The 25,084-nt window shown below is 43.5% G+C and overlaps 1 protein-coding gene across 3 annotated transcripts in view; it reads right to left on the reverse strand.

The window, feature by feature from the left end:
* Window positions 1-25,084, reverse strand: part of HCFC2 (host cell factor C2) — a 114,199-nt gene that overhangs the window by 56,768 nt on the left and 32,347 nt on the right. For all 3 annotated transcript variants that reach the window (XM_069764225.1, XM_069764226.1, XM_069764227.1), the window contains exon 3: window positions 608-768. In XM_069764225.1, coding sequence (XP_069620326.1) covers window positions 608-768 — 161 coding nt within the window. The remainder of the gene's footprint in view (window positions 1-607; window positions 769-25,084) is intronic.

Consider the following 25,084-nt stretch of genomic DNA (forward strand, 5'->3'; position numbering starts at 1 on the left):
TGAGTCAATCACGACTTTTGTTCCTGAGCAAACTTGCACACAAGGACTTCTGCTTCAAACTGGTGAGCTGAATTGTTTCCCTTTCCTTTTTTCCTTTGTATACACATTATAAAACACAAAAATAAATGTGTTACACAAAGATGTACCTGCTTTTTAGTTTTTTTTTAATACACAAAAAAACGCAGCAAAATCTGAATCCAGCATTTTTTTGCTGCCTTTTAGCACTTACCCATTGCATTCTATGGGTGAAAAAAAATGCTGAAAAAAAAACAAACAAAAAAAAAAAAAACCAGGAGTGACAGCTGAAAAATGGCATAAAAACCCCCCCAAAAAACAAAGTGTGAACATAGCGCATGCATGCGTTCAATCCAGCATAAAAAAAATATACAAAGCACATGCACATGTCCATGAATGAGCCCCAATGCTTACAAATACTGCATATGAAAGGAGAATCCTATATTTGCTTCAACTCCTTGAACACTATCGTCCATCTCACGGCTGGACTCCCAATACCAGCGGATTAACAAGACAAAAGGACAGCGCTGACATATGCACGTCACTGGACAGAGGATAAATGATGCCTTGAAAAACATGAATCAGAATATACCTGGGAATATTGTTATTGTTGTCTTCACTCTCATTGGCAAGGCCACCGAATAAATAACATTTATTGCCATGGAGTGAAAAACTGTGCCCGAGACGAGGACAGGGCAGGGACCCACTGGGTAAAGGGTGAGGCTTCAACTTTTTCCATAGCCAACGACTTGCCTTGAAGGAAAAAGAAAATAAATGTACGATTGCAATTTATAGACTTTATACTTATTCTTCATATATTATAGCTTATATACTACACAACCCTCTACTTCATTCTGATCTACCTCTAGGATAAAAAGGTATCAAAAGACTCACGGTTGCAAAATTAAAACAAAAAAACAATAACAAAAAACCCAATAGTACAGGCAAATATATAAAAAACAAGGTTATAAGTAGTGTTGAGCGATACCGTCCGATATTTGAAAGTATCGGTATCGGATGGTATCGGCCGATATCCGAAAAATATCGGATATCGCCGATACCGATACCAATACAAGTCAATGGGACACAAATATCATAAGGTATCCGTAATGGTTCCCAGGGTCTGAAGGAGAGGAAACTCTCCTTCAGGCCCTGGGATCCATATTAATGTGTAAAATAAAGAATAAAAATAAAAAATATTGATATACTTACCCTCGGACGGGCCCTGGTTGTCACCGCTGCAATCGCCATGTTTTCCTTCCTATGAATGAGCTTGTTAATAACCTTCGATGATGTCGCGGCTTGTGATTGGTCGCGTGAGCGGTCACATGACCGCTCAGCAACCAATCACAAGCCGCGACGTCATCGAAGGTACTTAAGCTCATTCATAGGAAGGAAAACATGGCGATTACAGCGGTGACAACCAGGGCCCGTCCGAGGGTAAGTATATCAATATTTTTTATTTTTATTCTTTATTTTACACATTAATCTAAATCCCGATACCGATTCCCGATATCACAAAAATATCGGAACTCGGTATCGGAATTCCGATACCGCAAATATCGGCCGATACCCGATACTTGCGGTATCGGAATGCTCAACACTAGTTATAAGTATATACCTTAGAGAAATGTGCTTCATTCTCCACTTGTGTGGTGAGCAGACAGACAAGGTCTCCTTGTCCTACCGCTCCATTCTACAGGCTGCCCTAGGCCTGCAGCCAACAGAACAGTAGGTGGTGCACAGGACATCAAAGTACTGGCCATGGGTAGAGCGACGTGGTGATGGCCTGAGCATTGTGACTTTTACAGTGTAGACTCGCCAAGATCCAGGTTTAGGAGAGCACAGGATGGGAATGTTTCATTTTAATAGGCAGTACAGCTATGGGGGCATCATACAGTGTGTTGGGGCATTATACTGTGTGGAGACTAATGAGGGGCTATCATACTGTGTGGGGGGCTCTATGGGGGAGTTGACACTGTGTGGAAGCTATGATGATCATACTGTGTGATTGGGCTGTGGGACCATCATACTGTTCGTTGGGGACATAGAGATGCCATGATATTGGGTGGGGGGGGGGGGCTGTGTATAGATATTTAAATTTTAGGTTTGTTTTTTTTCCTTCTCTGAAGCACTATTACTTTTTTTGTGTGGAAACTCAGAGGCTATTATAGTATGTGGGGATTCATGGGTTGTTATTATGAAATGCTAAGCGGACATTTAAGAGGTATCTTTACACTATAGGGGCAGATAGTACATTGCAAGCATCAAATCGGCTTACAGAAGGCATTATTACTTTCTAGGGCACTCACAAATGGCATTCATATTTTTGAAGGAGCAATTTTACCATCTAGAGAGAATTTTACTTTGCAAGGGACACTACTATGTGTGGAAGTAAGATGAGCGCTGTTGCCATAAAGCAAGTGCAGAATCAGGGAGAAACACAGCAGCAGCCAGCTCAGCGCTGGGATATCAGTAGGATGAGGAATGTCTGGGCTGGGAATAGATGGGGCACGGGGCTGGAAGTGTGAAGTCAAAAGGTTTCTTTGCAGAAGTTATGCCAACTACTTCAGATTTAAAACCTACGAAAAGTGAGTAACTCCAGCAGAAAGTGACTTCTAGGTGATTCTCTATACCTATAGTGTAACTTCCAATATGTTTCACACACCGGGTATCTACCACTATATGGTCATCCTATGGCGGTGATACCGGGACTGGTGTTTGTATTGCTTTGTGGCTTTTTTTTCCCACTAACTGCATGGTCATCTGCCGAGGCTCCCCTTTACCCATTATGATTAGGGTGTTTCCCTTAGTTTTAACCCCTTAATGATCGCCAATATGTCTTTTAACTGACCTGAGATATAAGAGAATAGCCTCCCCATACAGGTAACAATCCAGCATCTGTCGGCTGTACACTGTACCTGACAACTTGCTGCATCAGCCACGTTCAGTGTTTGCACCTTCCAAATCTGTTTAACCCCTTAGATGCTGCTGTAAATAGTGACTACATCATTAGTAATTGTTAACAGTGTGTGGGGGCTTCCTCTTTATCCAAACTGGTGCCCTCAGATTTTGATTTTGTGGTCCTGATGTTTGCAATGGCAATTCACGACCAAATAGCGGCCTTAGAGTCTGATTGCTGTAGTAACCTGTTCAGAAGTTAGAGGCATTTAGGTGGTAAAAATACACATTTTCATTCCTATCATGCCACTTTGCATTAATTCCTGTAAAGCACCTGAAGAGTTAATAAACTACCTGACAGCAGTTTTCATTATGTCAGGGGGTGCCGTTTTTAATATGGCATCACGTTTGGGGTTTTCTAAATATATGGGACCCCTAAAGTCACTTCAAACATGGATAAGGCCCTAAAAAAAAATACATTTTGTAAATTTCCTTGAAAAAATGAAAAATTGCTGCTACATTTTTAAACCTCCTAAAATGCTAACAAAATAAAATAACATTTTACAAATGATGCTGATGTAAAGCAGACGTGTGGGAAATGTTATGTATTAATGCTTGCTGTGGTATGACCATCTGGATTAAAGGGATAATCATTCAAAGTTTGAAAATTGCTAATTTTTTTAACATTTTTCTCAAATTTTTTTTTTTTTTTTTTTTATAAACACAAAACATATTGACCTAAGTTTAAAATTATCATAAAGTATTATGTGTCCCGAAAAAAATCAATCTCAAAATCACTGGGATTTGTTGAAACATTGCAGAGTTCGTACCACAAAGTGACACTGGTCAGATTTAAAAAATTTGGCTCTGTCACTAAGGGGTTAAACATACAGATGAAACCAGAAGTGCACATATACTATATAAAAAGACAAAAATGCATGTTTTCTCAATATCTGACATGAAATCAGGATAAACCTTTCCCGAGCGGGAGAGAGAGGGGGAGAGAGATGCCCTCCCCCAACTTCTGTCACTTTATTCTGTGTAGCTTTCAGCTCCCTCTTCCCCACTCCCTCTCTTCTTTGTCTCTTTAACCCCTTCCTGACCTGTGACACAGCGTATGTGTCATGAAAGTCGGTGCCAATGATCGCGTTCCTGCAGATCGGGTGAAAGGGTTAACTCAAATTTCACCCCACCTGCAGGGACAAGGGGAGTGGTACTTCAGCTCAGGGGGGTGGTTTTGCCCCCACGTGGCTACAATCGCTCTGATTGGCTGTTGAAAGTGAAACAGCCAACCAGAGCAATTTGTAATATTTCACCAATGAAACTTTGTGAAATATTACAATCCAGCCATAGCCGATGCTGCAATATCTGTGGCCATGGCTGGAGACCATGATCCTCCGCCCCGCCCCCCCCGTCCTGTCCTGCGCCCTCCATCGTCCGATCCCACCCCCCATACCTTACAAAATTTTGTACTTATTCAAGATTTTTGTGCAGACGCTGGCAGTGGTCCAGTGTCCTATCACTGCAGTTTAGTATAGAGGGTGGTAACTATTTGTAGCACCTTATCTCCCATGCAAGCAAGGCATGTTATACCTTAAGGTACCTTCACACTAAACAACTTCACAACGATATCGCTAGCGATCCGTGACGTTGCAGCGTCCTGGCTAGCGATATCGTTGTGTTTGACACGCAGCAGTGATCAGGATCCTGCTGTGATGTCGTTGGTCGCTGCAGAAAGTCCAGAACTTTATTTCGTCGCTGGACTCACTGCAGACATCGCTGAATCGCCGTGTGTGACGCCGATTCAGCGATGTCTTCACTGGTAACCAGGGTAAACATCGGGTTACTAAGCGCAGGGCCGCACTTAGTAACCCGATGTTTACCCTGGTTACCATCCTAAAAGTAAAAAAAACAAACACTACATACTTACCTTCCGCTGTCTGTCCCCGGCGCTCTGCTTCTCTGCACTCCTCCTGCATCCTGTGCCAGCGTCGGCCAGCCGGAAAGCAGAGCGGTGACGTCACTGCTCTGCTTTCCGGCCGCTGTGCTCACAGTCAGTGTGGGAAGCAGAGCGCCGGGGACAGACAGCGGAAGGCAAGTATGTAGTGTTTGTTTTTTTTACTTTTACGATGGTAACCAGGGTAAACATCGGGTTACTAAGGGCGGCCCTGCGCTTAGTAACCCGATGTTTACCCTGGTTACCGGCATCGTTGGTCGCTGGAGAGCTGTCTGTGTGACAGCTCTCCAGCGACGCTGCAGCGATCGACATCGTTGTCGGTATCGCTGCAGCGTCGCTTAATGTGAAGGTACCTTTAGGGGTAGATGTGGACTGTCCTTGTAAGGGCAGGAGCTCGGGGATTGAGATTTATTGATAGCCCCCCTGGGACTGACAGGGAATTGTCTCCTGATGTTGTGGCTTGAAGGATTTCTCCACCTAATCGAATTGGGGCTCCACCTTACCTATCCTCAGCAATTGGTGAGATTGTTCCAATATTAAATTTGTGTACATGTCTTTTCCAATTGATCTTACCCCTCCCTTTGCTTTGTGATAACTGCTAATATTAATGCAACCAAGGCTATCTGTTTATCTGTATTGGCACTTGATAAATGCTTCTTCTATAGGCATTATCACCATTTAATCAGGTACCTTGGGTTGAGTGATAGGACACTGGACCACTGCCAGCGTCTGCACAAAAATCTTGAATAAGTACTAAATTTTGTATGGCACGTCCCCTGACAGGGTATACCCAGTAGTACTTTTTTTATCGATACACTTTTTTTGGGTGACAGTTTATTTAATATATTCCTTTATTTGGTTATACATTAAAAGTTATGTTTTAATTCCTGCTTACGCTATGTTCTCAAGATTTTGGTAGGATCATGTGATACATTTAAACTATTATATATTGCCGTTTTCGCACCCCTCATACCTCCCGAGTCCCGGCATCCCTCCCGGTGTCCATCCGTCTTTAGCGATGGGCACCGCCATCTTCCAAAATGGCGGGTGCATGCGCAGAGCGCTCGCCGAATCTGCCAGCCGGCAGATTCATTCATTCCCGAGGTACATTTTGATCACGGTGATAGAGCCCATCACCGTGATCAACATAAAAAAAAAAATAGTAAATAACCCCCTACCTTTATCACCCCCATAGGTAGGGAACATAATAAAATAAGGAAAATCTATTTATTTTTCCCCTAGGGTTAGGGCGAGAATGAGAGAGTTCGGGCGAGAATGAGAGAGTTCGGGCGAGAATGAGAGAGTTCGGGCGAGAATGAGAGAGTTCGGGCGAGAATGAGAGAGTTCGGGCGAGAATGAGAGAGTTCGGGCGAGAATGAGAGAGTTCGGGCGAGAATGAGAGAGTTCGGGCGAGAATGAGAGAGTTCGGGCGAGAATGAGAGAGTTCGGGCGAGAATGAGAGAGTTCGGGCGAGAATGAGAGAGTTCGGGCGAGAATGAGAGAGTTCGGGCGAGAATGAGAGAGTTCGGGCGAGAATGAGAGAGTTCGGGCGAGGGTATGTGCACATGGTGCAGATTTGGCTGCTGATTCGCAGCAGTTTTCCATGTGTTGTACAGTACCATGTAAACCTATGGAAAACCAAATCCGCTGCGCCCATGGTGCGGAAAATACCGCGCGGAAATGCCGAGTTACATTTTCTGCAGTATGTCAATTCTTTGTGCGCAGCGTTTTACACCTGCTCCTCAATAGGAATCCGCAGGTGTAAAACCGCAGGTGAAATCCACACAAAAAACGCAGGAAGCCCGCAGGTAAAACACAGTGGAAAAACGGTATTGAAAAATACACACACGAATCCGCAAGATGGGCACATAGCCTTAGGGTTGGAATTAGAGTAAGGGTTGGGATTAGAATTAGGGTTAAGATTAGGGTTAGGGGTGTGTTGGGGTTAGGGTTGTGGTTAGGGTTATTGTTTGGATTAGGGATATGGTTAGGGTTGGGATTAGGGTTAGGGGTGTGTTGGGGGTTAGTGTTTGAGTTAGAATTGAGGGGTTTCCACTGGTTAGGCACATCAGGAGGTCCCAAACGCGACATGGCGCCACCATTGATTCCAGCCAATCTTGCGTTCAAAAAAGTCAAATGGTGCTCCCTCCCTTCCGAGCCCCAACGTGCGCCCAAACAGTGGTGTACCCAAACATATGGGGCATAAGCGTACTCAGGAAAAGTTGCACAACTTTGGGGGTCTAATTTCTCCTGTTACCCTTGGGAAAATAAAAAAAATTGGGGGTAAAAATTTATTTTTGTGGGGAAAAAAATGATTTTTTATTTTCACAGCTCTACGCTATAAAATTCTGTGAAGCACTTGGGAGTTCAAAGTGTTCACCACACATCTAGATTAGTTCCTTGGGAGGTCTAGTTTCCAAAATTACGTCACTTGTGATGGAGCTCCAATGTTTAGGCACACAGGGGCATCTTCAAACGCGACATTGTGTCCGCTAAAGATTGGAGCTAATTTCCATTCAAAAAGTCAAATGGCGCTCCTTCCCTTCTGAGCCTTGCCGTGTGCCCAAATATAGATTTACCCCCACATATGAGGTATCAGTGCACTCAGGAGAAATTGCCCAATAAATTTTAGCATCCATTTTATAATGTTGCCCATGTGAAAATGAAAAAATTGAGGCTGAAAGAAAATTTTTGTGAAAAAAAAAAAAAAGAAAAAAGTACTTTTTCATTTTTACGGATCAATTTGTCAAGCACCTGGTGGATTAAAGTGCTCACTATGCATCTAGATAAGTTCCTTGGGGGGTCTAGTTTCCAAAATGGGGTCACTTATGGGGGAGCTCCAATCTTTAGGAACACAGGGGCTCTCCAAACGCGACATGGTGTCCGCTAAAGATTGGAGCCAATTTTTCATTCAAAAAGTCAAATGGTGCTCCTTCCCTTCCGAGCCTTGCCGTGTGCACAAACAGTGGTTAACCCCCACATATGGGGTTTCAGCGTACTCGGGACAAACTGGACAACAACTTTCGGGGTCCACTTTCTCCTTTTACGCTTGAGAAAATAAAAAAATTATAGCCGAAATTATTTTTTGTGACTAAAAAGTTAAATGTTCATTTTTTCCTTCCATGTTGCTTCTGCTGCTGTGAAACACCTGAAGGGTTAATAAACTTCTTGAATGTGGTTTTGAGAACCTTGAGGGGTGCAGTTTTTAGAATGGTGTCACTTTGGGGTATTTTCAGCCATATAGACCCCTCAAACTGACTTCAAATGTGAGGTGGTCCCTAGAAAAATGGTTTTGTAAATTTCGTTGTAAAAATGAGAAATCGCTGGTCAAATTTTAACCCTTATAACTGCCTAGCAAAAAAAAAATTTTGTTTCCAAAATTGTGCTGCTGTAAAGTAGACTTGTGGAAAGTGTGATTTATTAACTATATTGTGTCACATAACTCTCTGGTTTAACAGAATAAAAATTCAAAATTTGAAAATTGTGAAATTTTCACCAAATTTCCCATTTTTTCACAAATAAATGCAAAAATTATTGACCTAAATTTACTACTAACATGAAGCCCAATATGTCACGAAAAAACAATCTCAGAACCGCTAGGATTCGTTGAAGCATTCCAAGCGAGGGACACTGGTAAGAATTGCAAAAAATGGCCCGGTCATTAAGGTCATAATAGGCTGGGTCATAAAGGGGTTAAGGGGATATATGGTTGTATCATGATTTTGTTAGGTTTCCTCACAGGATAATGTGTATGAAAATCTGCCTGACAACAAGATTCTCATTGCCTGTGCTAAATTTAGGAGGCTCAGTGCAGGTATTTAACCCCCTGCGCTCTGGCTACCTAGGCAGTTCACCTCACGATCAAGTAGAGGAGCCTCGTTTGTGATATCCTTCCACAAGCTTCTCACAATAGTTGGTCAGAATTTGGGCCCATTGCCCCTGACAAAACTGGTGTAACTGATCCAGGTTTGTAGGTCGCCTTTGCTCTCACCTGCCTTTTCAGATTTTCCCATACATTTTCAATAGGATTGAGATCAGGGCTGTGTGATGGCCACTCCAAAACTTTGTTATCCTTAAGCAACTTTGTTACAATTTTGGCAGTATGCTTCAGGTCATTGTCCATTTAGAACAGGGGTCCCCAACTCCAGTCCTCAAGGCCCACCAACAGGTCATGTTTTCAGGATTTCCTTTGCATTGCACAGGTGATGCAATTATTACCTGGGCAAAACTAAGGAAATCTTGAAAACATGACATGTTGGTGGGCCTTGAGGACTGGAGTTGGGGACCCCTGATTTAGAAGACCCATTTCCACCCAAGCTTACTTCCTGGCTGATATTTTGCAAAGTGCTCCTAACCCTCCTGCAGCAAAACAACCCCACATCATGATGCTGCCACCCCCGTGTTTCACAGTTGGGATGGTGTTCTTAGGCTTCCAAGCTTCTCCCCTTTTCCTCCAAATGTTACGATGATCATTATGCCCAAAAAGTTCACATTTAGTTTCATCAGACAACAGAACAATGTCTTCAAAAAAATAAGGTCTTTGTTCCTGTGTGCATGTGGAAACATTAATCTGCCTTTTTTTAATGTTTCTTTTGGAGTAATGTCTTCTTCCTGGCAGAGTGGCCTTTTAGCCCATGTCAATACAGTACTCATTTCACATTGGATATTAATACAATCTTACCAGCTTCTGCCATAATCTTCACAAGGTCTTTTGCTTTTGTCCTTGGGCTGACATGCATATAGCGGACTAAAGCACGTTCATCTCTAGGACACATAACTCATCTGCTTACTGAGTGGTATGATGGCTGGACATGCCCATCTTGTTTGTACAGATGAATCAGGCACCTTCAGGTATCCTGAAATTGTACCCAAGGATGAGCTAGCCATGTTCACAATTCTCTTCCTGATATCTTTGCTGATGTCTTGAGACTTTCCCATGATGCTACACAAAGAAGCAGTGTGTTTCAGGTGTGCATTAAAATACATCCGCAGGTGTGTCTCTAAGGTTTCATTTCCACTTGCAAGGAAAACGGACGAGAGCAATCCGATAAAAAGAAAAATTAGATTGCACTCGGACCAATGTTATTCAATAGGTGTCTTTTCATTTGCGATTTTTTTCTCAGCTGAAATCGGACTGAGAAAAAAAAAAAAAAATCGCAGCATGCTGCGTATTGCTGCGATTCTCGGACGAGACTCGCCAATGTAAGTCAATGGGTGTGAGAAAAAAAAAAAATTGCACAGCACTCGCACCATGCGAGTGCTGTCCAATTTTTACACACACACACCGTATATACTCGAGTATAAGCTGACCCGAGTATAAGCCGACCCCCCTAATTTTGCCACAAAAAACTGGGAAAACTTTTTGACTCGAGTATAAGCCTAGGGTGGAAAATGCAGCAGCTACCGGTGAATTTCAAAAATAAAAATAGATGCTCCATACCGTTCATTATTGCCCCATAGATGCTCCATATAAAGCTGTGCCACATATAATGCTCTGCACTGTTCATTATTGCCCCATAGATGTGCCATATAAAGCTGTTCCATATAGTGCTCTGCACCGTTCATTATTGCCCCATAGATGTGCCATATAAAGCTGTGCCACATATAATGCTCTGCACTGTTCATTATTGCCCCATAGATGTGCCATATAAAGCTGTTCCATATAGTGCTCTGCACCGTTCATTATTGCCCCATAGATGTGCCATATAAAGCTGTGCCATATAGTGCTCTGCACTGTTCATTATTGCCCCATAGATGTGCCATATAAAGCTGTGCCATATAGTGCTCTGCGCCGTTCATTATTGCCCCATAGCTGTGCCATATAGTGCTCTGCGCCGTTCATTATTGCCCCATAGCTGTGCCATATAGTGTTCTGCGCCGTTCATTATTGCCCCATAGCTGTGCCATATAGTGCTCTGCGCCGTTCATTATTGCCCCATAGCTGTGCCATATAGTGCTCTGCGCCGTTCATTATTGCCCCATAGCTGCCATATAGTGCACTGCGCCGTTCAGTATTGCCCCATAGCTGTGCCATATACTGCTCTGCACCGTTCATTATTGCCCCATAGATGTGCCATATAAAGCTGTGCCATATAGTGCTCTGCACTGTTCATTATTGCCCCATAGATGTGCCATATAAAGCTGTGCCATATAGTGCTCTGCGCCGTTCAGTATTGCCCCATAGCTGCCATATAGTGCTCTGCGCCATTCAGTATTGCCCCCTAGCTGCCATATAGTGCTCTGCGCCGTTCATTATTGCCCCATAGCTGTACCATATAGTGCTTTGCGCCGTTCAGTATTGCCCCATAGCTGCCATATAGTGCTTTGCGCCATTCAGTATTGCCCCATAGCTGCCATACAGTGCTCTGCGCCGTTCAGTATTGCCCCATAGCTGCCATATAGTGCTCTGCGCCGTTCAGTATTGCCCCATAGCTGCTATATAGTGCTCTGCGCCGTTCAGTATTGCCGCATAGCTGCCATATAGTGCTCTGCGCCGTTCATTATTGCCCCATAGCTGTGCCATATAGTGCTCTGCGCCGTTCATTATTGCCCCATAGCTGTGCCATATAGTGCTCTGCGCCGTTCATTATTGCCCCATAGCTGTGCCATATAGTGCTCTGCACCGTTCATTATTGCCCCATAGCTGCCATATAGTGCTCTGCGCCGTTCAGTATTGCCCCATAGCTGCCATATAGTGCTCTGCGCCGTTCAGTATTGCCCCATAGCTGCCATATAGTGCTCTGTGCCGTTCAGTATTGCCCCATAGCTGCCATATAGTGCTCTGCGCCGTTCAGTATTGCCCCATAGCTGCCATATAGTGCTCTGTGCCGTTCAGTATTGCCCCATAGCTGCCATATAGTGCTCTGCGCCGTTCAGTATTGCCCCATAGCTGTGCCATAGAAAGCTGTGCCATTGCTGCTGCTGCAATAAAAAAAAAAAAAAAAAAAACGCCATACTCCTCTCTCTTGTTTGCAGCTCCCAGCGTCCGGTCCCGGCGTCTCTCTGCACTGACTGATCAGGCAGAGGGTGCCGCGCACACTATATGCGTCATCGCGCCCTCTGACCTGCACAGTCAGAGCGGAGAGACGCCGGGAAGATGGAGCGACGCCCAGCGTGTGGAACGGGGATAGGTAAATATGACATACTTACCTGTTCCCGGCGTCCCGCTCCCTCTGCCTGTCACACGGTCTTCGGTGCCGCAGCCTCTTCCTCTATCAGCGGTCACCGACACCGCTGATTAGAGAAATGAATAGGCGGCTCCACCCCTATGGGAGGTGGAGCCGCGTATTCATTTCTCTAATGAGCGGTCCCACGTGACCGCTGAACAGTGGAACAACTGCAGCACCTAAGACCGTGGGACAGGCAGGGGGAGCGCCAGGACCGCCGGGACTAGGTGAGTATGCCTCAGCGCCCTCTCCCCCTCACCCGCCGAGTATGTATATATATATATATATATATATCATACAGCGCTAGATAGCAGAAAAGCCGGTAATTCAATTGCCGGCTTTTGCTATCTCCTTCACAAACCCGACAGGATATGAGACATGGTTTACATACAGTTCATATCCCTTATTTTATTACATATTCCTCACTACTAATGTAAGAAGCTGTTTTGAACAGCTGACATGTGCCCGCAATAGCGGCAGGTGAAATCGCGATTCACCCGCCGCTATTAACTAGTTAAATGCCGTTGTCAAACACCGACAGCGGCATTTAACCAGCGCTTCCGGCCAGGCGGAAATGAGCGCATTGCTGACCCTGTCACATCATCGGGGGTCAGCGATGCTTTTATATAGTAACCATAGAGGTCCTTGAGACCTCTATGGTTACTGATCCCGGCTAGCTGTGAGCGCCACCCTGTGGTCGGCGCTCATAGCACACCTGCATTTCTGCTACATAGCAGCGATCTAATGATCGCTGCTATGTAGCAGAGGCAATCGAGTTGTGCCAGCTTCTAGCCTCCTATGGAGGCTATTGAAGCATGGCAAAAGTTAAAAAAAAAAAGAAAAAAAAAAGTGAAAAAAAATCTAAAAGTTTAAATCACCCCCCTTTCGCCCCATTCAAAATATTTAAAAAAAAAAAAAAAAAAAAAAAAAATCAAACCTACACAGATTTGGTATCGCCGCGTTCAGAATCGCCCGGACTATCAATAAAAAAAAGCATTAACCTGATCGCTAAACAGCGTAGCGAGAAAAATATTTGAAACGCCAGAATTACGTTTTTTTGGTCGCCACGACATTGCATTAAAATGCAATAACGGGCGATCAAAAGAACATATCTGCACCAAAATGGTATTAAAAACTCCAGCTCGGCACGCAAAAAATAAGCCCTCAACTGACCCCAGATCTTGAAAAATGGAACAATTTTTTTTTTTTTTTTAGCAAAGTTTGGATTTTTTTTTCACCACTTAGATAAAAAATAACCTAGTCATGTTAGGTGTCTATGAACTCGTAATGACCTGGAGAATCATAATGGCAGGTCAGTTTTAGCATTTATTGAACCTAGCAAAAAAGCCAAACAACAAACAAGTGTGGGATTGCACTTTTTTGCAATTTCACCGCACTTGGACTTTTTCCCCGTTTTCTAGTACACGACATGCTAAAACCAATGATGTCATTCAAAAGTACAACTTGTTTCGCAAAAAATAAGCCCTCACATGGCCATATTGACGGAAAAATAAAAGTTATGGCTCTCGGAAGGAGGGGAGCGAAAAACGAACACGGAATAAAGGAAAATCCCAAGGTCACGAAGAAGACACATGGTGTTGTAATAGTTTATTATACTCTCAACCCAATTGAAGACCCTTGTTACCTGAAACAAAATGAAAATAAAAAAAAAAAAAGCAACAATATCCCATACCTTCCGTCGTTCAGTCATGTCCCACGCTGTAAATCCATCTGAAAGGGATGAATAATTTTACAGCCAGGAGCCTGCTAATGCAGCTGTGTTCCTGACTGAAAAAAGTGGGGAATGAATGAGAAGCAGGGGAACGTAGCTACCTAGACTTGCGATGCTGCGCCCCCTGGTGGCATATCCTCATATGAACTCTAGCGTGGGTATTTTTCTGAATAATTTTCTCATGCTCGAGTTCATATGAGGTTATGCCAGCAGGGAACGCAGCACCGCAAGTCTAGGTAGCTACGTTCCCCTGCTTCCATTCATTCCCCAGATTTTACAGTCAGGAGCACAGCTTAGCAGAGCTCCTGGCTGTAAAAATCTTTAACCCCTTCAGATGGATTTACAGCGTGGGACAAGACTGAACGACGGAAGATATGGGATATTGTTGTTTTTTTATGTTAACTTTGTTTCAGGTGACAAGGGTCTTCAATTGGATTGAGAGTATAATTGTTATGGACCTGGTGGTTAGGAGCACCCGGCACGACCTGATAGTTAAACTCACACAGGACAAGCTCTGGGATGTGGGAGCTCTGCTGACCGCAACCCCTAATCCTATCACAACAACTAGAAATAGCCGTGGAGCGTTCCTGACACTCCCTAGACGCCTCTTCACAGCCTAAGAGCTAACTAGCCCTAAAGATAGAAAATAAAGCCTACCTTGCCTCAGAGAAATTCCCCAAAGGAAAAGGCAGCCCCCCACATATATTGACTGTGAGTAAAGATGAAAGTCACAAACGCAGAAATGAAACAGGTTTCAGCAAAGGGAGGCCAGACTTACTAAACAGACAGAGGACAGGAAAGGTATCTTTGCGGTCAGCACAAAAAACTACAAAAGACCACGCAGAGTGTGCAAAAAGACCTCCGCACCGACTAACGGTGCGGAGATGCCACTCTGCATCCCAGAGCTTCCAGCTAGCAAGGCAAAATCATGATATCCAGCTGGACAAGGAAACAATGAACAAATAATAACTAGCAGGAACTTAGCTTCTGCTGAAGTAGACAGGTCACCAGAAAGCTCCAAGAGCGAACTGAACCAATGCAGGAACATTGACAGCTGGCATGGAGTAACGATCTGAGTGGAGTTAAATAGAGCAGCCAACCAAAGGATAAACCACGTCACCTGTGTAAGGAACCTCAGAAGCAGCAGCTCCACTCACAGCCACCAGAGGGAGTCCATGGACAGAACACGCCGAAGTACCATTCACGACCACAGGAGGGAGTTCGACAACAGAATTCACAACATATAATAAACTATTACAACACCCTGTGTCTTTATTTCATTAAAATACTTTTTTCCTAATGTGTGTTTGTTTTATTAACCATTTACTAGTATTGGATTAATAATGGATAGGTGTCTTATTGACGCCTCTCCATTATTAACCTGGCTTAATGTCACCTTACAATAGCAAGGTGGCATTAACCCTTTATTACCCCATATCCCACCGCTACACGGGAGTGGGAAGAGAGTGGCCAAGTGCCAGAATAGGCAGATGTCTTTAGCAAGGGGGGGGGGGGGGGGGCGCAATAACCATGGTCCCTCTCTAGGCTATTAATATCTGCCCTCAGTCACTGGCTTTACCACTCTGGCGGAGAAAACTGCGCGGGAGCCCACGCCAATTCTTCCCGTGATTTAACCCTTTGTTTTAACAGCTAGAGCTCCCAAATTTTACACACGGACACATCTTACATTAGTAGTCAAGAATACGTAATAAAATAAGGGATATGAAATGGTTTACTGTAAGTAAACCATGTCTCATATCCTGTTGGGTTTGTGAAGGAGATAGCAAAAGCTGGCAATTGAATTACCGGCTTTTCTGCTATCTAGCGCTGCAATCTACTATATAATTGTCTAAGGGTCACTTACGTCTGTCTGTTACGGTTATTCATTCGCTGATTGGTCTCGCCAGCTGCCTGTCATGGCTGCCGCGAACAATCAGCGACAGGCACAGTCCGGAAGAAAATGGCCGCTCCTTACTCCCCGCAGTCAGTGCCTGTCGCCCGCATACTCCACTCCGGTTACCGCTAACACAGGGTTAATGCCGGTGGTAACGGACCGCGTTATGCCGCGGGTAACGCACTCCGTTACCGCCGCTATTAACCCTGTGTGTCCCCAACTTTTTACTATTGACGCTGCCTATGCGGCATCAATAGTAAAAAATGTAATGTTAAAAATAATTTTAAAAAAACAAAACAAACAACATGCTATACTCACCCTCCGTAGTCGCTCGCGCCGGCCGCCATCTTCCGTTGCAGGTTCCGGTGGCAAAGATGGTACGGGAGAAGGACCTGCCATGACGTCACGGTCATGTGATCGCGACGTCATCACAGGCCCTGCGCGAGAAGGAGCTGCCATGACGTCACGGTCATGTGACCGCGACGTCATCACAGGCCCTGCGCTAGAAAGACCTGCCATGACGTCACGGTCATGTGACCGCGACGTCATCACAGGCCCTGCGCTCATAACAACCCTGGGACCGGAAGCTGCCGTGAACTACAAGGGGCCCTCGGAAAGGTGAGTATATGTTTATTTTTTAACCTGTGACAAACCTGGCTGGGCAATATACTACATGGCTGGGCAATATACTACGTGGCCATGCATATTCTAGAATACCCGATGCGTTAGAATCGGGCCACCATCATTTATATATATATATATATATATATATATATATATATATATATATATATATATATATATATATATATATATATATATTTATTATATCTCACACTGACATATATATACGGTATGTATATATACCTATTCTATGTGTATATATCTATTCTATCTTTTCTATTCTAATCTGCCAGTGAGATTTTACTATACACAGCACTGATTTGCCGGCTTTTCAAAGGACACCGATGCATAAAAATCGGACAGCTATATGGATGTCATACGGATGTTGCGATAAAAAAAAAAAACAAAAAAAAACGCATGACACTCGCATGATCTACCTCCGTTTTTTCGGTCCGTAGATCGGACCGTTTTTTTTCTCGCAAGTGGAAATGAGCCCTTACTCAGATGCTGCCCAAAACCAATCAGAAACTTTCAAACACATGACAAATCAGCAGTCCAGAATTGTTAACCCCTTTACCTCCGAAGGTGGTTTGCACATTTTTTTTTTTACAATTCTGTCCACTGTTGTACTAACTCTGGGACGCTTTAACGGATCTCGCCGATTCCGAGACTTTTTTCCTTACATATTGTACTTCATAATAGTGGTAAAATTACTTCAATATGACTTGTGTTTATTTGGGAGGAAAATGGAAATTTCGCAAAAAATTAACAATTTTCAAACTCTGAATTTTCATGCCCTTGAATCAGAGATTTAAAATAGTTAATAAATAACACTTCCCACATGTCTACTTTACATCAGCACAATTTTGGAACCAAAACTTTTTTTTGTTAGGAAGTGAAGGGTTAAAAGTTGACCAGCAATTTTTCTTTTTTTTCAACGAAGTTTACAAAACCATTTTTATTAAGGACCACCTCACATTTGAAGTCACTATATGACAGAAAAACTCCCAAAGGTGACACCATTCTAAAAACTGCACCCCTCAAGGTGCTTAAAACCACATTCAAGAAGTGTATTAGCCCTTCAGGTGCTTCACAGGAATTTTGGGAATGTGGGGGAAAAAAAAAATACTTAATTTTTTTTTTTTTTTTCACCAAAAATTTACGTCACATCCAAATATTTTCATTTTGACAAGGGTAATAGGAAAAAAATAATGGACCCTAAAATTTGTTGTGTAATTTCTCCTGAGCATGGTGATACCCCATATGAGGGAGATAACCACTGTTAGGGCGCACGGCAGAGCTCGGAAGGGAAGGAGCGGCATTTGAGTTTTTGAATGCAAAATTTGCTTGATCAACCGACGCCTTGTCTCGTTTGGAGAGCACCTGATGTACCTAAACAGTGAAAATCACCCACAAGCGACACCATTTTGGAAACTAGACCCCCTCAGGGAACTGATCTACATGTGTGGTGAGCACCTTGAAAACGCCCAAGTGCTTCACTGAAGTTTATAATGTAGAGCTGTGAAAATAACATCACATTTTCCCCCTCACAAAAATGCTGTTTTAGCCCTAAGTTTTTTAATTTTTCTGAGGGCTAATAGGAATTTTTTTTTCTCTTTTACACCAAACTGAGGTCCATTTTTTTCCTGGGTGCACCAATATCCTACATGTAAATCGGGAAATATTTTTCAGGCACAGTGCAAAGCTCAGAAAGCAAGGAAGCCAGATTTTACTATTATGGTTTGCAGGTGCCATGACCCACTAGGAGAGCCCATGAGGTACCAGAACAGCAGAACCCCCCATAAGTGACCCTATCTTACAAACTACACCTCTCAATGAATTTATCTAGGAGTGCGGCGATCATATTGACACCACAAATGTGTCACAGAATTTTATATCATTGCGTAGTGCAGAAAAAAATTTTAACACCAAAATTTTGTTTTAGCCCCAGATTTTACATTACCACACAAGTAGTGGGTAAAAACGACACCATAACTTGTCCCACAACTTCTACTGAATATGGCTATACCCCATATGTGGCTGCACAGTACTACTTAGCCATACGGAGACAGTTTGCAGACTCCATATACAGAGCCAATAGTTGCTAGAAGAGCAGAATCCCTCTCCCTCAAGTGACCCCATTTTGGAAACTATACCCCTTATGGGAATTTATCTACCGTGAAAATAATAAAATCACATTCTCCCCACAAAAATGTTGTTTTGGCCCCAGATTGTGCATTTTCAAAAGGGCAATAGGAGAAATTGCACCGTACAATTTGTTGTGCAAGTTCTCCTGAGTACGCAGATACCCCATATATGGGGGAACACTACTTTTGAGGTAGTGCAAAGCTCAGGAGGGAAGAGGCACCATTGTGGAGTTCAGATTTTGCTGGAATGGTTTGAGGGTGTCAATACACATTGGCAGAGCCCCTGAGGTTCAAGAACAACAGAAACTCCCTATATGTGAACTTATTTTACAAACTACACTCCCCAATTACTTCATCTAGGGGTGCAGTGATCATATTGACACCACATGTGCCTCACAGAACTTTATACACTGAAGAAAGAATAACATTTCTGCCACTAAAATGTTGTTTTAGCCCCAAGTTTTTAATTTTTCTAAGGGCGAATAGGACTTTTTTTTTTTTTTTTTTTACAAGAAACCGAGGTCCATTTTTGCATGAGTGCGCCAATACCTTTCATGTAAAATTGTGAAATATTTTTCAGGCAGAGTGCAAAGCTCAGAAGGCAAGGAGCACAAGATTTTACGGTTATGGTTTGCAGATGCCATGACCCACTGGGAGAGTCCATGAGGTGCCAGACAAGCAGAACCCCCCATAAGTGACTCTAATTTACAAACTAAACCTCTCAATGAATTTATCTAGGGGTGCAGTGATAATATTGACACCACAGGCGTGTCAAAGAATTTTATACCATTGCATAGTGAAGAAAAAATAACTACCGTATATACTCGAGTATGAGCCGACCCCCCTAATTTTGCCACAAAAAACTGGGAAAACTTATTGACTCGAGTATAAGCCTAGGGTGGGAAATACAGCAGCTACTGGTAAATGTCAAAAGTAAAAATAGATACCAATAAAAGTAAAATTAATTGAGACATCAGTAGGTTAAGTGTTTTTGAATATCCATATTGAATCAGGAGCCCCATATAATGCTCCATGAAGTTTATGATGGCCCCATAAGATGCTCCATATTAAAATATGCCCCATATAATCCTGCATAAAGGTTAATAATGGCCCCATAAGATGCTCCATAAAGATATTTGCCCCATATATATATAGTGTTGCACAAACGTTGATTATGGCCCCATACAGTGCTGCACAAACGTTATGGCCCCATACAGACACTTGCGCCATATAGTGCTGCACAAACGTTATGGCCCCATACAGACACTTGCGCCATATAGTGCCGCACAAACGTTATGGCCCCATACAGACACTTGCCCCATACATCTTCAGCACTGGCGTTCAGGCTGAGGGCGCGCACTAACCACGTCACCGCGCCCTCTGACCTGGGCGCCACTGCTGAAGATGGAGCGGCGCCGGAACGAGGAGCAGGTGACTATCGCGCAGCACTCCCCTCCCCCTTATACTTACCTGCTCCTGTCGCTGTGCAGTCCCTGCTTCCCCGACGCTGCAGCTTCTTCCTGTAGTGAGCGGTCACCGTTACCGCTCATTACAGTAATGAATATGCGGTTCCACCTCTATGGGAGGTGGAGCCGCATATTCATTACTGTAATGAGCGGTACCATGTGACCGCTCAGTACAGGAGGAAGCTGCCGGCGCCGGGAAGCAGGGACCTGCAGGGATCGCACCAGGAGCAGGCAAGTATAATTAGACAGCCCCCGCTCCCCCTCACCTGCCGACCCCTGGGTATGAGTATAAGCCGAGAGGGGGACTATCAGCCTCAATTTTCAGTTGTCCTTGACCTAAAGTCTCAAAAAGAAAACCCACAAGCTGCCCTTTCTTGAAAGGGTAGCAGGATGACTTTTTGATCGTTGGGGGTCCCCAACAATCTCCAGGGCTACCCCGAAAAAGGGTTACGTAGCACAGTCAAAGCAGCTGGAACCCCACTGATCAGCAAGTTATCCCTTATCTTATGGATGATTTTTTTTTATTTTTTTTAAAGGCTGCAGAAAAAGGCTGATGAAAATGCATGATAAAAGGCATATAATTACTAGACAGTGTGTTATTCCTTATGTCCGCTCACACATGACGGCTTAGGCTTCTTTTACACTTACCATGTTTTTTGCGGCCCGTTATTGCGGGCGTTTTTTGCGGGCCATATTGCCGCAATTTTCACGGATTCCCGCAATAACGGACTGCAAAAAAAACTTGCAGATCACTGTTTTTCGGGTTTCCAATACTATGGCAAAAGTATTGGGGGGGGGGGGGGGGGAGTTGGGGGAGAGAGGGAGGAGAAACAAAAAAACCGGGGGTCTGCAAAACCGGAAGTCACGGTGCACCGCAAAAAAAAAAAAAAAAACTTCCGTTCTTTTTGCGGTCCCATTGATTTACAATGGGGGCAGTGTCCGTAAGCCGAAGAAAAATATCGAGCATCGTGGATTTATTGCGGCCCGTTTTTGCGGTCCAGGTAAGTGTAAAAGAAGCCTTATTCTGAAAAGTTACCTGAAACATTAGATGTGCATTATGGCCGCAACCCAACTGCCTGACCCTAAACTAACAGTCTCATAAGCAAATATGAAGGTGTGGGAATGTACACTTGCTACATAAAACTGGCATTAATAACTTGTATAAGAAATCAACTCAAACTATCCTTTGTAGTCTTACCTACAGGTTAAGTAAACTGACAAAAGCATGAGCACAGAAGTAGGTCAACACAACCACGAAGATCAATTGTTGCCATCTGATGTCTCAACTGTAATGTCATCATAATGACTTCTCCGGCATTGCCAGAAACCAAGTTATAGGAGAGAACAGGAATCAACGGGGAATACAAATCTTAGCAGTGAGCAAAAACCGACTGCTTTCTACATTTTGGAGTTGTAGAAGGTTATGATAGGTGGAAAAGTCCTTTAATCCCTTTAACCCGATGGTGGTTTGCACGTTAATGACCGGGCCAATTTTTACAATTCTGACCACTGTCCCTTTACGAGGTTATAACTCTGGAACGCTTCAACGGATCCCAGTGATTCTGAGACTTTTGTGACATATTGTACTTCATGATAGTGGTAAAATGTCCTTGATGTGACTTGTGTTCGGGAAAAAAACGGAAATTTGGTGAAAATTTTGCAATTTTCCCACTTTGAATTTTCATGCCCTCTAGTCACAGAGATAGGTCAGAAAAAAAATACTTAATAAGTAACATTTCCCACATGTCTACTTTATATCAGCACAATTTTGGAACCAAAAGTTGTTGTTTTTTTGCGGAGTTAAGTGTTAAAAGTTGACCAGCAATTTCTCATTTTTACAACATCATTTTTTATTTAATTTTTTAAAGGCACATCACATCACATCACATTTGAAGTCACTTTGTGGGGTCTATATGACAGTACCCAGAAGTGACACCACTCTAAAAACTGCACTGCTCAAGGTGCTCAAAACCACAATCAAGAAGTTTATGAACCCTTAATGTGCGTCACAGGAATTTCTGGAATGTGGGGGGGGGGGGGGGGGGGAACAATTTAACTTTTTTCCAAAAAATATGTTACTTTAGATCAAAAAAAATTTTTTTTTGACAAGGGTAACAGGAAAAAATGGACCCCAAAAGTTGTTGTGCAATTTCTTCTGAGTACGCAGATTACCCCATAAGAGGGAGAAAACTACTGTTTAGGCTCATGACAGGGCTCGGAAAGGAAGTTGCGTCATTTGGCTTTTTGAATTAAATGAGGACTCGCAAGTAATGGGGACCCTTGATGTTGGGTTGCGAGCTTATCTGTTTTGGCCAAAATATTAACCAATATTATCATCATATCATTTAATGTATTTATCATATGCATTCATTTTTTGCACTTTTTACAGGATGTGGCCAGGCCTCTTCTTGTTGGCTTGGTTTATTGGGGCGTCTGTCCCTGTGTGTTGCATATGATAGTGCTGGGCAGCCCGCCTGTTAATACAAGGCTGTCATTAACAGGCTGCAAACCAGACACTTTGCATCACACTTACCTGTGCGACTGACAACCTACGCAAGCTATATCTATGTGCATTTTTTCTACTAGGCAGCCAACCCCTGCAATGTCTGGTTAGTGTGGGGGTGGCTGTTTTTATCATTAGTTTGCACCTGTGCTGCCCCTTACCTTTATTAGTGGAGGCCTGCTGCATCCTGCTAGATGTGCATTTGTCATCAGACAGGATTTTGGGAAGGCCATATCTTATGGTATGTCTCATTTGTTAGTCCCCTTAGGGGATTTGAACTGGAGATCATTCAATCGCTTATACTATAGACGGCATTACCATAGGATTGCAGTATATAATGTAAATTTTAGCCAACTCTGTAGCTGAGCATATGCAAAACATTGGACAGCACTCTGTTGTCATCAGAGTGCAGGACAATTTACTCGGACTCAGACGATGGATGGAGAAATTCGTTTCTCCATCTTCTCCTCTCATGTGATCCGAGTCGCTCATGCCAGAGAATCGGATCACAGTTAGATGACACTCGGATTAAACTCGACCAGAGTTTGAGCGGAGTGTCATTAGCAGTATCGGCCAGATTCTCTCGCCTGAGAAAATCAATTGTCATGTGAGAGAACTCCATAGGCCAACTTCAGAGGAGGACCAAGTTGGTGGTGATGGGGCCCCTGTGCAGGCCACCAGATGCTTCAATAGCCAGGGCCCCATAGAGAGCTGGTAAGCACACACAGCAGAACACGTTCCATTTAAATGTCACCGGCAGAAGTTGAAAGCGGTGTTTGAAGAGTTAACGGCGGACCTTAGAGAGATAATATGGCCAGTATCTGTCGTGTGTGGAGAGCGCTCAGCTCCTGAGTCCACTCCACACACGATCACATACATGTAATTACATTAAAGTGTCAGACACTTTCTCGTTACTGCAGCTTTCCTCACAAAATGACTAGCCTCCTGTCTGTCCAGAAGCTGCCTGCTAATGGAAGAAAATCTGAACAGACCAGTCTGCCAGCCTCCTCCAACAGAAATTGAAGATAACGTAGGCACAACTCGCTAGTGGTGCTCAAGTAGGTGCCCAAACCGTGCTAGTAGAATAGAGAAACTTGGCGCACACAGGACGTAGATGCGGTGAAATTTAATGAGGTAACAGTACATACAATAGTAGACGTTTTGGTCAATTTTTAGACCTTCATCAATGTACTAGATAAATAAAGTGAAAAAAGTAATATAAACAAGGTATATACAAAATAAAGGTCATCTGACAAAATGTAAACAAGGCTTCTCAGGCCGCCGGATCAATATAACGGTACCTATGGATAACTATACAAAAGCCGTCACTGGTCACAATCATAGAGCAATCCTAGTGAAAATTAGCAGCATGGCAGAATAACTTGCGGTGATAGAGGTACAAATGATGGTAAGTATGTAAAGATAGGCTTATGCCATGGGTGATATAGACTGTGATTTATAAGAAAAAGAAAATAAGAACAAAAACATAAAATGAACCTACCCTGTTGCTAATATTTAACCCCTTTCTGACATCGGACGTACTATCCCGTCCATGTGGGGTGGGCCCCTATGACCACGGACGGGATAGTACGTCCAGCGCGATCGGCGGCGCTCACGGGGGGAGCGCGGCCGAGTGTCAGCTGCCTATCGCAGCTGACATCCGGCACTATGTGCCAGGAGCGGTCACGGACCGCCCCCAGCACATTAACCCCTGGCACACCGCGATCAAAGATGATCGCGATGTGCCGGCGGTGCAGGGAAGCACCGCGCAGGGAGGGGGCTCCCTGCGTGCTTCCCTGAGCCCCCCGCAGCAACGCGATGTGATCGCGTTGCTGCGAGGGTCTTACTTCCCTCCTTCCCTGCTCGAGCCCCGGATCCAAGATGGCCGCGGATCCGGGTCCTGCAGGGAGGGAGGTGGCTTCACAGAGCCTGCTCAGAGCAGGCACTGTGAAGGCTGCAGCACTGCTAGTCAGATCAGTGATCTGACAGAGTGCTGTGCAAACTGTCAGATCACTGATCTGTGATGTCCCCCCCCCTGGGACAAAGTAAAAAAAAAAATTTCAAATGTGTAAAAAAAAAAATAAAAAAAAATATTCCAAAATAATGAAAAAAAAAAAAATTATTATTCCCATAAATACATTTCTTTATCTAAATAAAAAAAAAAAAAAAACAATAAAAGTACACATATTTAGTATCGCCGCGTCCGTAACGGCCCGACCTATAAAACTGGCCCACTAGTTAACCCCTTCAGTAAACACCGTAAGAAAAAAAAAAAAAAAAACGAGGCAAAACACAACGCTTTATTATCATACCGCCGAACAAAAAGTGGAATAACACGCGATCAAAAAGACAGATATAAATAACCATGGTACCGCTGAAAACGTCATCTTGTCCCGCAAAAAACGAGCCACCATACAGCATCATCAGCAAAAAAATAAAAAAGTTATAGTCCTGAGAATAAAGCGATGCCAAAATAATTATTTTTTCTATAAAATAGTTTTTATCGTATAAAAGCGCCAAAACATAAAAAAATGATATAAATGAGGTGTCGCTGTAATCGTACGGACCCGAAGAATAAAACTGCTTTATCAATTTTACCAAACGCGGAACGGTATAAACGCCTCCCCCAAAAGAAATTCATGAATAGCTGGTTTTTGGTCATTCTGCCTCACAAAAATC

Source organism: Ranitomeya imitator, chromosome 4 (genome assembly GCF_032444005.1).
Source record: "Ranitomeya imitator isolate aRanImi1 chromosome 4, aRanImi1.pri, whole genome shotgun sequence".
In the NCBI taxonomy this organism is placed as follows: domain Eukaryota; kingdom Metazoa; phylum Chordata; class Amphibia; order Anura; family Dendrobatidae; genus Ranitomeya; species Ranitomeya imitator.